The sequence below is a fragment of the Pleurodeles waltl genome, chromosome 4_1, assembly GCF_031143425.1.
Source record: "Pleurodeles waltl isolate 20211129_DDA chromosome 4_1, aPleWal1.hap1.20221129, whole genome shotgun sequence".
In the NCBI taxonomy this organism is placed as follows: Eukaryota; Metazoa; Chordata; class Amphibia; order Caudata; family Salamandridae; genus Pleurodeles; species Pleurodeles waltl.
In genome coordinates this window covers 994,002,067-994,016,300 of record NC_090442.1, presented here as the reverse complement: position 1 = coordinate 994,016,300, position 14,234 = coordinate 994,002,067, and the positions used below count along the sequence as shown (strand labels likewise).

Here is a 14,234-nt window from a genome sequence, read left to right as displayed (position 1 = left end):
TAACAATCTCTTGGCCACCATTCAAAAAAAGTTAGTAATAGTGTGGGCTGTGGCTTACTCTTGGCCCTTTGCTCTGACTGAACCACCCTTCCAATGCTCAAACTGTCCTTAAGGCCCCCCCCCCATCAATTTTGCTGTTGAATTTGCTCGGTCCTGTAGCGGACCGCCTGCATGCTGGGCAACCACTGCTCCCGTCTTTTGCACGTTTGACGAATCCTGCCTGTTTGGTGGCTTTCTATAGTGACGCCATCTCCTTTCTCTGCCTTCCCTCCAGTGATATTCACGCTCTTTGGCACCATGCCATGCAACCCACTGACCACTCTGACCAGTTTCCGCTCAATATCTCCCTTATTATCGAGCACATGCGATCATTCTCTCTTGCTACCAGGCAGAGTATACGTCTTGCTGGGAGGATCAGCTTCCATGAACTGCTGCCTTGAGGGGCAGTGCCTGTGTCTTCCCTAGCACGGCCCTCTCGTAGCGTGGCACCAGCCCCAGTTATTTCCCGAAATCAAAACTCCGAGAGGCTCTCCCATAAGCAGTGACCCTCCCAGTATCTTCTCGCCCATAACGGGGGCGGTGCAGCGGCTTTGCGGTGTCCACGTCTCGCAGCCTGAGCCCCCCTTTCCATTGTCCAGTTTCACACCAGAGCAGGTGTGGACTGGTTTATGCACAGAGGGCATGAAATGTGCCCTTCAAAGAAAATCAGTGACTTGGGGAGGTTATGCCTCCCAAGCCAGTCACACCTATTTCCAAAGGGAAGAGGGTGTTACCTCCCTCTCCCAAAGGAAATCCTTTGTTCGGTTTTCCTGGGCTTGATTAGATGAAGCAGCAGGAGGGCAGAAACCTGTCTGAGGGGTGGGAGCAACTGGGCTGCCCAGAAAACCCTTTACAACTGGTGGTAGCAATGCTGGGGGTCCCCTAAGGACCCTCCAGAGTACATGGAATCATACTTGCAACCGCATTGGTGTATGATTCTTACATGTTTGATAACAAACATGCCCAAGTTCGGAGTTACTTTTATGTAGCTTTTATGTAGCTGGACATAGGTAGTGACCTATGTCCAGTACGCACGTAAAATGGCTTCCCCGCACTTCCAAAGTGCTAGTGCAGGGGTGCCTCACACACAGGTACCCGTACCCTGCCCTCTGGGCTGAGAGGGCCTACCATAGGGGTGACTTGTAGTGACCTTTAGTGAAAATGGGTGCATGCACCCATTTCACGCAGGCTGCAATGGCAGGCCTGCAGAACCCCTTGTGTGGGCTCCCTGTGGGTGGCAGAATAATTGCTACAGCCCATTGGATCCCCCTAAGTACCATATATTAGGGACTTACATGGTGGGACCAGTATGCCAATTGTGGGAAGAAAAAGGTACAATTTAGAGGAGAGAGCAAACTACTGGGGTCCTGGTTAGATCCAGTAGACACAGGCAGACATACTGACAACAGGCAGAAAAGGGTTAAACATGCCAAGAAAGAGTGCCGTTTCCTACACAACATCCTCCCCACCCCTCTCAAACGAAGGACAAGAAGGCCAACCTTGCCCAGATGAGTCTTCATTGTCTAAGTGGAAATATCTGGAGAGTCCATCTGCATTGGAGTGGTTACTCCCAGTTCTATGTTCCACGGTATAGTCCATTCCCTGTAGGGATACGGCCCACCTCAACAATTTGGGGTTTTCTCCCTTCATTTGTTTTAGCCATAGAAGGGGCTTGTGATCTGTTTGAACAATGAAGTGAGTGCCAAACAGGTATGGTCTCAGCTTCTACAAGGCCCAGACCACAGCAAAGGCCTCCCTTTCTATAGCTGACCAATGCTTCTCTCTAGGGGTCAACCTTCTGCTGATAAAAGCAATTGGTTGATCCTGGCCCTCAGTGTTGAGCTGAGAAAGAACTGTCCCCACCCGTACCCCTGAAGAGTAGTCAGGGGTTTGTAGCACTGGTGCAGAGCACATGGCTTGTTTAAGGTCCTCAAAGGCTTTTTGACAGCTAGCTGTCCACAAAACCTTCTTTGGCCTCTTTTTAGATGTGAGGTCATTAAGAGGGGCTACAATGGAGCCATAATTATTGATGGACCTCCTGTAATACCCAGTGAGGCCTAGGAAGGCTCTCACCTGGGTCTTTGTGGTACGGGGAGTCCACTCTAAAACAGTCTAGATCTTTCCCTGCAGTTGTTGAATCTGACTTCCACCTACCAGGTGGCCCAGATATACAACCTTCCCCTGCCTGGCACTTAGAGGCCTTGATAGTGAGGCCTGCTTTTTGCAGAGCCTCCAAAACGTTCCATAGGTGGACCAGGTAGTCATCCCAGGTGGAGCTAAAGACAACTATGTCATCAAAAAAGGCGCACTATAGGCTTCCAAACCTTGGAGGACTGTATTCACCAGCCTCTGAAAAGTGACAGGTGCATTTTTCAAACCAAAAGGCATAACAGCAAATTGATAATATCCTCCTGTGGTTGAGAATGCAGTTTTTGGTTATGCATCCCGTAACAATTTGATCTGCCAATATCCTGCAGTCAAGTCAAAGGTGCTTAGATACTTGGCAGATGCCAGTGTATCTATTAGCTCATCTGCCCCAGGAATAGGGTGTATTCAAAGAAAATGAGGCCAACCCAGTAACCCCAGGGCCCAGGTATGTGAATATAACAAGTTGTTTCTGGACCCAAGGGGGAAGTATAGCCCTTGGCTTCCACGGCAAAAATATATATTATATGTATATTAGCAAGGTTAAAAGAATTTTATTCGAGCAACATTTCCTTTGATTCTGAACATAAACATGAATCAATATATTGTTATATAGGTGCTCCCAGACAAACAGCACAGTCAAACGTGAAATAAATATAGTGCCAAGTATTATGTATAATATATACAAATTGTGGTTAAAAATATATCGAGTGATCTTCAAAGGGACCCTTTCACCCCAGGTGTCAGGAAGTCACTCATGTCCCCGTCCTGTGGGACTCCTGTGGGTGCTGCCTCTGCTCCTGTGGAATCTCTGCGACTCTGAAGGTCCCCTGTGGCTCCCCCTCCTTGGTTGAGTCCTCCGGGGCCTTCCTCGTTCCTGGCAGCACCCCTTTTCCACTAACCACGAGTTTGCCTTTGACAAGGCTTGTTGGTGGAATTCCTGCACCGACACCCATCTGCAATATTCCGTCCAGTGTGGGGCTTCATCTGCACCCATCAGGAACTCTTCTCCGCCTCCAAGGCTGTAGTGCTGACCTGTTCTTCATCACCAACCACCAACTCCTGCATCCACAGCTGGGTGGGTAGTAGCCTCTACTCCTCCTGGACTCCACTGTGACTCTTGGACCTGGTCCCCTCTCTCCACAACTCTTCTTTCTTCCGGAATCCACCACTGGTTTTGTTGCAGTCTTGTCTGGATGTCTTCTTTTTCTTCTTTTCCTCCTTTGAGTGGTTTGGGGAAAAAGCCAGTGTTTTACTCCTCCACACATTTTACTTATCTAGGTGGGGGTACCTTGTTCGCGTTCCATTTTTTAGTATATGGTTTGTGCTTCCCCTAGGGTCAATATTGGTTATTGCTATTTGCACTGTTTTCTACTGTTTTTTATGCCTATTTCTGATTACTAGTGTACATATCTAGTGTATTACTTACCTCCTAAGGGTGGGTTACCTTTCTAGTATTTTGTGGTATTGTGTTCCAAAAAGAAAGTAACTTTAATTTTGTACAATTGAGTGTTTTCTTTCATGTGTGTAAGTGCTGTGTGACTATAGTGGTATTTCATGAGCTTTGCATGTCTCCACTTGTCGTTTGCAAATGACCAGGCAATAATGATAGATGGGTGGGCAAAGCTAGCAGCATTGGACCTAAATCAATGAATTGTTTACAATGATCACGATTGTACTTTCAGTTAAGTCATTTTCTGCCACTCTATTGGCTTCGCATCAACTGTGGCTGTGACATTTTTTGATTTCACAAAAAAGTAATTTGCTCATGCTTGTTACTGTAAAATAAGTGCATCTACTACACTGATAGATGGTGCGGTAAATGTAAAATGTTTCTGAATTTCAATAACAGTTGCTTTGTAAGCTGCAAAAGAAAGTTGATTCTAGTGCCTAGTACCATCACCTTTAAAAGACCATCCAGTGGACATAAGTTTGAGAGATCTATGAAGAGATGTCTGGCCACTCTAATATTAGGTTTTGCATATAGATTTGCAGTTTCTGTTCCACACACAGGAATTGGAGCTTGACTCTCCTGGCCATATGTAGGGTAGTGGTGTTTATATGATGAGTTACGCGTAGTAATTTACATTCATTGTTTATTGGCTTAATATTTTTTTCAGGAGCTTTAATAACCATGCAGAAGGCAAATTGTGTAGTGCATTACAATACTTTATAACTGACTACGTGGCCCCTAGCGATAGGTTTCAAATGTTTCTAAGGCAATAATAGTCGGATCCTGTGAAAACATCAGCTTTAGTAGGTTTTGCTTTTCACTATTTGATTGCCTTCCATGTTAGAATGGGTGTCTACATTGAAGTCTCCTGCTCCCACAAAATATTGAACTGGTCTAATGCCATTGCCAGTGGAGACTGTTTTCGAAGTATTAATGTTTTTTTGGTGGGGTAGGAGTATGGGGTGCTTAGCACATTCTCAGTCTTAACCATGTCACTGTGTTATCAGTACCCCTTCCTCTAAAAGCAAATGATTGAGAGAGTCTGATTAAGCAATTTACAGATCTGAGGTGTGGGCTGAAGCTGTTTTAACTGTGCATCACCATTATACAGTATGCAAGAAAGCCTACATCCTATCATGGATAGATGTCAAGCCTTTGTGAGAGAGTAGCTATGATTAGTGATCCTTGAATCTGCCTTGATGATGCACCGGAAAGGGTAACAATGGCACTTAGGCCAACAGCACTGAACCTGCACCTGAAAACTCAACCACAGATTCATGTTGGTATAAAGTCTGTTGGCTATATCAAGGGTCAGCACATCAACATATATAGCTACTGCAAACAACTTTCAATTCTTTGCCATTAGAAAGACCACTGGAGGGTCTAAGTATCAAGTTATAAGATGTATCTTGATTCTGAACACTTTACAGATAATGCCATATTGCCTCCTATCTTGGTTGGAAATATTCTGTCATTGAAAAAGAATTTAAGGCGATTGCTATTTTACAGATGAAATTCAGCAAAATGGTATGCTACCGAATAGATATTTTACTAAAACAACTTGGCGGTACAGGTTGTGGGAAAGCAGGCTACACGAAGATAGCAAAGTAGAGTCCTGGGGAGAGAAAATGGATGAAACAGAACAACATGCAGTAGAGAAACAGGCATGCGAGAAAGCAATGGGTTGGAAGTACATGAGGATGAGCACAACATAGAGGGGCCAGTGTGAAGCACACAGGCAACAGAGAGCAAAACAGTGTGCAGTGGGACAGAAGTACGTGAGGAGAGGCAGTTCGAAAACACAAGTACTCCTATGGAATCCTTAACCCAAAAGAAAACAATACAGCCTTAAAAGCAAACTCTGGAAGCATAAAGAGGTTATGCTCTATGGGTGGGACAAACACAAGGTTGACAAGTTGGGACACGAATAAGAAGTAGGCAAATGAGTGACAAGTAAACCAACAAGTGGCAAGTAGTATTCGGGCTCTAAGCTCCTGTATGTTCTCGGTAAGCCCACAGCATGTCTCACAATAGACAACGCATGCACTGTCTAGTAGATGAGACCTAAAAACAGTGATCACAGATAAATCACATGAAACACAATCAGTTTTAGATATTAAATGATAGGTCCTACCCATAACTATGCTAATGCAGTGTCCAGATGAAGTTAGGTGAGCCAAATAAACAGCAACAAAAAAGGAATTGTTTCTTTAAAACATGCTATATTAGAGGTTATTGAACAGTTCATAACTCCACATAATTTCTTTTGTGTTATCCTTTAGAGAAGTTACTTTGTGCGTGCTTCCCATGGGGTGCAGAGGCTTTCTCCCGCAACATCGAGAACATACTCCGATCAGCCGTGTAAGTATATTGCTTTCTGCATTTCTAAGGTGGCTAAAAACTTTCCATATTCTCTTTGATGATACCTATGAAAGAACCATAAAATAAAAGGCAAATACATTTAGTGTGGTTGCAAGAATGGCTAAGTAGAGGAGATCAATGCAGTACTGAGGCTTCACTTTGAGTAGCTTGTGTCAACGGCAAATCATTTATAGACTCAGAGGATGAAACGGGGCGCTTTCTATCGTTCACTAATGTTTACAAACACAGCTTTCATAAAACATTGTCATACTCCTTTAGAATAGGACACATCCATGCATACGTGCTTTTATGAGTTATGTCAAAATTGTTTCATTTAATATCAGCAACTTTTTTTTGCTTGTGACTCAAAAATACATTTGAGTGAGACAGTTTTTTTACTCTGGTTAAATCATATTGTCAGCCCTTTTTTTTACCCAGGATTGTGCTATTCCCTGCATAGTATTTCTTTCCAACTTTTTCTATTTCTTTCTGTAGTTCAGAGCTGTTAATTATGACATTTATTATGAAAACATAAGGAAAAATAGTCTTATCACTGCCCAGTGAGAGAGAGCTTCTCCTCATCAAGCAATTGAGTTTTTATTGTTATCCCCTTTCAAGTGTACCCAACTTTCATGCTTTTTCTTCACATATATGATTCACATGATGAGCAACAGAAACTTTAGATAATGGTATTAACAGGTGCATGACTTTCTCAGGAGAAGGGTGCAGACACTGAGATAGCATAATTGAAAATTCTCTCTCTGCCTGGCGCAGCACAGAAATGAGGCAAGAGAACTCGAACATGTTAATAGTACATTGGCATGCAAAATGACACAGGTAAATAAACTTGGCAGGTGTTTTATGCAATGTTGAATAGTCGAAAATGTGAAAAGTGGGTTCACAGCTGTTATACATAGAACACGCTTGACCAGTCATGTAATTTTTTTCATTCATACTATTCTTCAATTCTTGCACATGTGAACATTCAGTGCAACACAGGCAAGCCTTATTTCTTATGCTGTTCGTCCATTAAATATTGACAGATGACTAATGAGTAATTTTTGCTGTTGTGTCTTGTGATCACAAACATTGTCTTTTTATAGATTTTCATGCACCTTTAATTTTGACATGAGACACTATATAAATATTGTAGGACAGTCGTTATTTGTAGTGGACAAGCGTTTGCCCCAAAGAATAAAGCCACCACCTGCTAGATAACACCCACAAACTAAATAAAATAAACATGTGTTCAATACTGGTAACATGACACCAAGTACTCAGGCTTAAATCAAAGGCAATGTGTAAAGTATTTAACCAGTAAATGCACAATAGTAAAAGACAAACAAAACACAGTAAAATTCACCAACCAAACTCGCAATAAAGAAGAACATTTCATGAATGAAAGAAGACCAAAAAATCAGTAAGGAGAGATTGAGATATTAAATGAAAATAATAACAAAAAGCACAAATCGCCACTGATAGTCTGTGGAAGTGTTAGACCGATACGAACATAGACACGATTTGAGGCCGATGGAGTGCTGTTTGAATACAGCAATTGGCTTGTTCCACCTGAAAGTCTCCGGAAGTAAAAAAAAAAAAGTCCTAATCCAAAAAGAGACTTTATCATTGTTTTGAAGAAAGGGGTGCCTCCCTGCACCACAGATCTGAAATTGTGTCGCTGTTGTGGACCTGCTGGTCGGATACCTGTCACAGGTTGGTCCTGTTAGTGCTCTGGAGCTTTTGAAGTTTTGGCTTTGGATGTTGTCGTTTTTTAAGAGCTGCTGTAGCCTTCAGAGGGCCGAATCTGAAATACAGTACAACACCGTTGGACTGCGTTTGGGTACTTTTCATGGGAAGTCCCGTTGGTTTCTGGACATTGCCTTACCAGGGTGTCTTTCAAATAAAGTGAACTTAAGAGCAGCGTTGACATTCGTACACTGACATGCTGTTTCTCTCTTTGCACTACACAAACTTTCTTTTCTAGATAAAGCGTCCTACTTCCAGTTTTACTTCAAACACCCCTGTCTTGCAAGGCTACTGAAGTCTGCCTCTAATCACGATACATTTCAAAATCCAAAAAATGCACCAGCAGGAGGAAACAAGTCCCATGCTTCAATAATTGTGAATGGGCTCCTGCATGAATAATAACCCTATTTCGGAACGCATACTTTTACACTGGTGAAAAGTGCGGACCAACAACTGTCAATCTCTTTGTTTAAGGCTATTTAATTACATGAAAAATACAGTTGCCTCCCCTTGCTATGCATACCTACTGATTTGTGACTGCACTGTGATCCATGAGAAGTATGGACTAAACAAAGGCATATTGATTTGCTGAGTTAATTGTAATTCGAGAATTATGAAAGTTAGAAACATACCCTGTGAATGGCTCTAACCGTTGCCGTCCAGTTTTATCAGACTTTTTAATGTGCTCTGATGGTGGGCACCTTTAAGTCTGTAGTAACTGGTTGGCAGCTTCAAGGATTATTAATCTTCTTGTTTTTCTTTTTTCTCAAGTGGATGCTGATGTGACAGTCATTGGATCTGGCCCAGGGGGTTATGTTGCCGCCATCAAAGCTGCGCAGCTGGGCTTCCAGGTAACGACGTTTTTGCTATGCTGATAGTACAGTTTCTGAGCTGTGCTTGTGTCAGAGCAAAAGAATGTCACTCCGTAGCCAAACCAAAGAGATGACAAATTTGCCATAGAACATTTGCTTAAAATATTTTCCAAGATGTTTGATGCTCTGTCTTCTGCGTTGTTTGCTGCACTAGTCTGTTGCTGTTGTGTAAAAAGTAGTGTGTGTTTATTAATCTATCCTACTTGTTTGATTGTTTTTTGGTTTGCAAATTGAACAGCAGGTCATTTAGCTTTTCACTTGCAGTAAGAATGGCCAGAAATATCATTTTTGTATTTGTATAGTCCTATTCTTAGAACTGTTTTCCACTTTTGTTTGAGCTGACTTAACTTGTTTAAGTCCATTTCCTCTCATTTCCACTTCTATTCTTATGTATACTTCCTTGTATTTGCCTCCTGTGTCAGTCTTATGCCTACACGTCAGCTGTTGCAAATCGGCCTACGAACTATAAAATAGTGCCTTGTGTACCTTTCATCTCATTCATGTATTTGTTATATACGTTTCTCCATGTGTTCCTGTCGGATGTACTTCTGAGATAAGTCTAATAGTATATATGGTTTAAATATTAGGCACCCTTTGTAGACATTGCTTCCAAAAAAGTAGAGTGTCAGTATGATCTCACATTATATTTCGGTCTCTTTACACTAGTTAAATGGTCTAGCAGAACAATTTGTACACTAAGTGATGTCTGATTACACTTCTCCAACATAGAAACTGATAATTTCACTCAGGTCCACCAAACCAGATGATAAAGGACCATGGGTACATGGTCCTTTCGTTCTGGTCCAGCCAGAGTGCCCACCCCCTTCATAGAAATGGTTTGCCAATTGGGCTGGGAGAAGATGTTGGTGAAGTTGCTTGCAGTGCTCCCAAACAGATATATTCATACAAATCACGAATCATTTACCCACTGGTCCCCACTGACAATTACCCCCACCCCCACACAGTCTAGTATGAGAAGCAGCACCCAACCCAAGGGTTAGTCCTGTCTGTTCCAACTAGGCAATGCCTTGATCAGCAAACCACAGGTGTTTCCAAAGTGTTTATCCACGTGGGAACTGTAAACCGTGAAGGGCCTTCTCCATTCAGAGTTTTATGGTGGATAGTTTATCCACTGATGTCACTGCATGGTAGTTGTCTGTAAGGTTTTCCCCACTCTGGGTCCACCATTGCATTCTGTAGGAGGCTGGACTGGCTTGTAGTGAGTACCAAGGGGTACTTGCACCTTGCACTAGGCCCAGTTATCCCTTATTAGTGTATAGGGTGTCTAGCAGCTTAGGCTGATAGATAATGGTAGCTTAGCAGAGCAGCTTAGGCTGAACTAGGAGACGTGTGAAGCTACTACAGTACCACCTACTGTCATATGCACAATATCATAAGAAAACACAATACACAGTTATACTAAAAATAAAGGTACTTTATTTTTATGACAATATGCCAAAGTATCTTAGAGTGTACCCTCAGTGAGAGGATAGGAAATATACACAAGATATATATACACAATAGCAAAAATATGCAGTATAGTCTTAGAAAACAGTGCAAACAATGTATAGTTACAATAGGATGCAATGGGGACACATAGGGATAGGGGCAACACAAACCATATACTCCAAAAGTGGAATGCGTACCACTAATGGACCCCAAACCTATGTGACCTTGTAGAGGGTCGCTGGGACTATTAGAAAATAGTGAGAGTTAGAAAAATAACCCTCCCCAAGACCCTGAAAAGTGAGTGCAATGTGCACTAAAGTTCCCCTAAAGACAAAGAAGTCGTGTTAGAGGAATAATGCAGGAAAGACACAAACCAACAATGCAACAACTGTGGATTTCCAATCTAGGGTACCTGTGGAACAAGGGGACCAAGTCCAAAAGTCACAAGCAAGTCGGAGATGGGCAGATGCCCAGAAAATGCCAGCTGCGGGTGCAAAGAAGCTTCTACTGGACAGAAGAAGCTGAGGTTTCTGCAGGAACGAAAAGGGCTAGAGACTTCCCCTTTGGTGGACGGATCCCTCTCGCCGTGGAGAGTCGTGCAGAAGTGTTTTCCCGCCGAAAGAACGCCAACAAGCCTTGCTAGCTGCAAATCGTGCGGTTAGCGTTTTTGGTCGCTGCTGTGGCCCTGGAGGGACCAGGAGGTCGCAAATTGGACCAGGAGAGAGAGGGGACGTCGAGCAAGACAAAGAGCCCTCTCAGCAGCAGGTAGCACCCGGAGAAGTGCCAGAAACAGGCACTACGAGGATGCGTGAAACGGTGCTCACCCGAAGTCGCACAAAGAAGTCCCACGTCGCCGGAGAACAACTTAGGAGGTCGTGCAATGCAGGTTAGAGTGCCGTGGACCCAGGCTGGACTGTGCACAAAGGATTTCCGCCGGAAGTGCACGGAGGCCGGAGTAGCTGCAAAAGTCGCAGTTCCCAGCAATGCAGTCTAGCGAGGTGAGGCAAGGACTTACCTCCACCAAACTTGGACTGAAGAGTCACTGGACTGTGGGGGTCACTTGGACAGAGTCGCTGGATTCGAGGGACCTCGCTCGTCGTGCTGAGAGGAGACCCAAGGGACCGGTAATGCAGCTTTTTGGTGCCTGCGGTTGCAGGGGGAAGATTCCGTCGACCCACGGGAGATTTCTTCGGAGCTTCTGGTGCAGAGAGGAGGCAGACTACCCCCACAGCATGCACAAGCAGGAAAACCGTCGAGAAGGCGGCAGGATCAGCGTTACAGAGTTGCAGTAGTCGTCTTTGCTACTATGTTGCAGTTTTGCAGGCTTCCAGCGCGGTCAGCAGTCGATTCCTTATCAGAAGGTGAAGAGAGAGATGCAGAGGAACTTGGCTGAGCTCATGCATTCGTTATCTAAAGTTTCCCCAGAGACAGAGACCCTAAATAGCCAGAAAAGAGGGTTTGGCTACCTAGGAGAGAGGATAGGCTACTAACACCTGAAGGAGCCTATCAGAAGGAGTCTCTGACGTCACCTGGTGGCACTGGCCACTCAGAGCAGTCCAGTGTGCCAGCAGCACCTCTGTTTCCAAGATGGCAGAGGTCTGGAGCACACTGGAGGAGCTCTGGACACCTCCCAGGGGAGGTGCAGGTCAGGGGAGTGGTCACTCCCCTTTCCTTTGTCCAGTTTCGCGCCAGAGCAGGGGCTAAGGGGTCCCTGAACCGGTGTAGACTGGCTTATGCAGAATTGGGCACATCTGTGCCCAAGAAAGCATTTCCAGAGGCTGGGGGAGGCTACTCCTCCCCTGCCTTCACACCATTTTCCAAAGGGAGAGGGTGTAACACCCTCTCTCAGAGGAAGTTCTTTGTTCTGCCATCCTGGGCCAGACCTAGCTGGACCCCAGGAGGGCAGATGCCTGTCTGAGGGGTTGGCAGCAGCATCAGCTGCAGTGAAACCCCAGGAAGGGCAGTTTGGCAGTACCAGGGTCTGTGCTACAGACCACTGGGATCATGGGATTGTGCCAACTATGCCAGGATGGCATAGAGGGGGCAATTCCATGATCATAGACATGTTACATGGCCATATTCGGAGTTACCATTGTGAAGCTACATATAGGTAGTGACCTATATGTAGTGCACGCGTGTAATGGTGTCCCCGCACTCACAAAGTTCAGGGAATTGGCTCTGAACAATGTGGGGGCACCTTGGCTAGTGCCAGGGTGCCCTCACACTAAGTAACTTTGCACCTAACCTTTACCAGGTAAAGGTTAGACATATAGGTGACTTATAAGTTACTTAAGTGCAGTGTAAAATGGCTGTGAAATAACGTGGACGTTATTTCACTCAGGCTGCAGTGGCAGGCCTGTGTAAGAATTGTCAGAGCTCCCTATGGGTGGCAAAAGAAATGCTGCAGCCCATAGGGATCTCCTGGAACCCCAATACCCTGGGTACCTCAGTACCATATACTAGGGAATTATAAGGGTGTTCCAGTAAGCCAATGTAAATTGGTAAAAATGGTCACTAGCCTGTTAGTGACAATTTGGAAAGAAATGAGAGAGCATAACCACTGAGGTTCTGATTAGCAGAGCCTCAGTGAGACAGTTAGTCACTACACAGGTAACACATTCAGGCACACTTATGAGCACTGGGGCCCTGGGTTACCAGGGTCCCAGTGACACATACAACTAAAACAACATATATACAGTGAAAATGGGGGTAACATGCCAGGCAAGATGGTACTTTCCTACACAACCCCCCCCCAAACGAAGGACAATAAGACTAGCCATGACCTGATGAGTCTTCATTGTCTAAGTGGAAATATCTGGAGAGTCCATCTGCATTGGAGTGGCTACTCCCAGGTCTATGTTCCACTGTATAGTCCATTCCCTGTAGGGATATGGACCACGTCAACAATTTAGGATTTTCACCTTTCATTTGTTTTAGCCAAAGTAGAGGTTTGTGGTCTGTCTGAACAATGAAGTGAGTGCCAAACAGGTATGGCCTCAACTTCTTCAGTGCCCAGACCACAGCAAAGGCCTCCCTCTCAATGGCAGACCAACGCTTTTCTCTAGGGGTCAACCTCCTACTAATAAAAGCAACAGGTTGATCCTGGCCCTCAGAATTAAGTTGTGATAGGACTGCCCCTACTCCTAATTCAGATGCATCAGCTTGGACATAGAATTTTTTAGAGTAACAAGGGCTTTTTAGGACAGGTGCAGAGCACATGGCCTGCTTCAGCTCCTCAAAAGCTTTCTGACAGTTTGCTGTCCATAATACCTTTTTAGGCATTTTCTTGGATGTGAGGTCATTAAGAGGGGCTGCAATGGAGCCATAGTTCTTAATGAACCTCCTGTAATACCCAGTGAGGCCTAGGAAGGCTCTGACCTGAGTCTGAGTGGTAGGGGGAACCCAATCAATAATTGTTTGGATTTTCCCCTGAAGTGGTGAAATCTGTTCCCCACCAACAAGGTGTCCCAGATAAACCACCTTACCCTGCCCTATCTGGCACTTTGAAGCCTTGATAGTGAGGCCTGCCTTTTGCAGGGCCTCCAAAACTTTCCATAGGTGGACCAGGTGATCATCCCAGCTGGAGCTAAAGACAGCTATATCGTCCAAATATGCTGCACTGAAAGCTTCCAGCCCTTGCAGGACTGTGTTCACCAACCTCTGAAAAGTGGCAGGTGCATTTTTCAAACCAAAAGGCATTACAGTAAACTGGTAATGTCCTCCAATGGTTGAAAATGCAGTCTTAGGTTTAGCATCTTCTGACAATTTGATCTGCCAATACCCTGCAGTCAAGTCAAAAGTGCTTAGATACTTGGCAGATGCCAGTGTATCTATGAGCTCATCTGCCCTGGGTATAGGGTGAGCATCAGTTTTGGTTACCAAGTTGAGACCTCTATAGTCTACACAAAACCGCATTTCCTTCTTTCCATCTTTGGAATGGGGTTTTGGTACCAGTACCACAGGAGAAGCCCATGGACTGTCAGAGTGCTCAACCACTCCCAGTTCTAACATTTTCTGGACCTCTTTCTTTATGCAGTCCCTGACATGGTCAGGCTGCCTATAGATCTTACTTTTGACAGGTAAACTGTCTCCAGTATCTATAGTGTGCTCACACCAAGAAGTGGTACCTGGCACAGTAGAGAAGAGTTCAGAGAATTGATCTAGGAGAT

The 14,234-nt window shown here is 44.5% G+C and overlaps 1 protein-coding gene across 1 annotated transcript in view; it reads left to right on the top strand.

The window, feature by feature from the left end:
• The window catches only part of DLD (dihydrolipoamide dehydrogenase), a 208,998-nt gene that overhangs the window by 32,719 nt on the left and 162,045 nt on the right, over positions 1-14,234 (top strand). Inside the window, exons 2-3 of the mRNA XM_069229823.1 lie at positions 5,920-5,998; positions 8,516-8,595. Of these exons, the coding sequence (XP_069085924.1) occupies positions 5,920-5,998; positions 8,516-8,595 (159 nt within the window). The remainder of the gene's footprint in view (positions 1-5,919; positions 5,999-8,515; positions 8,596-14,234) is intronic.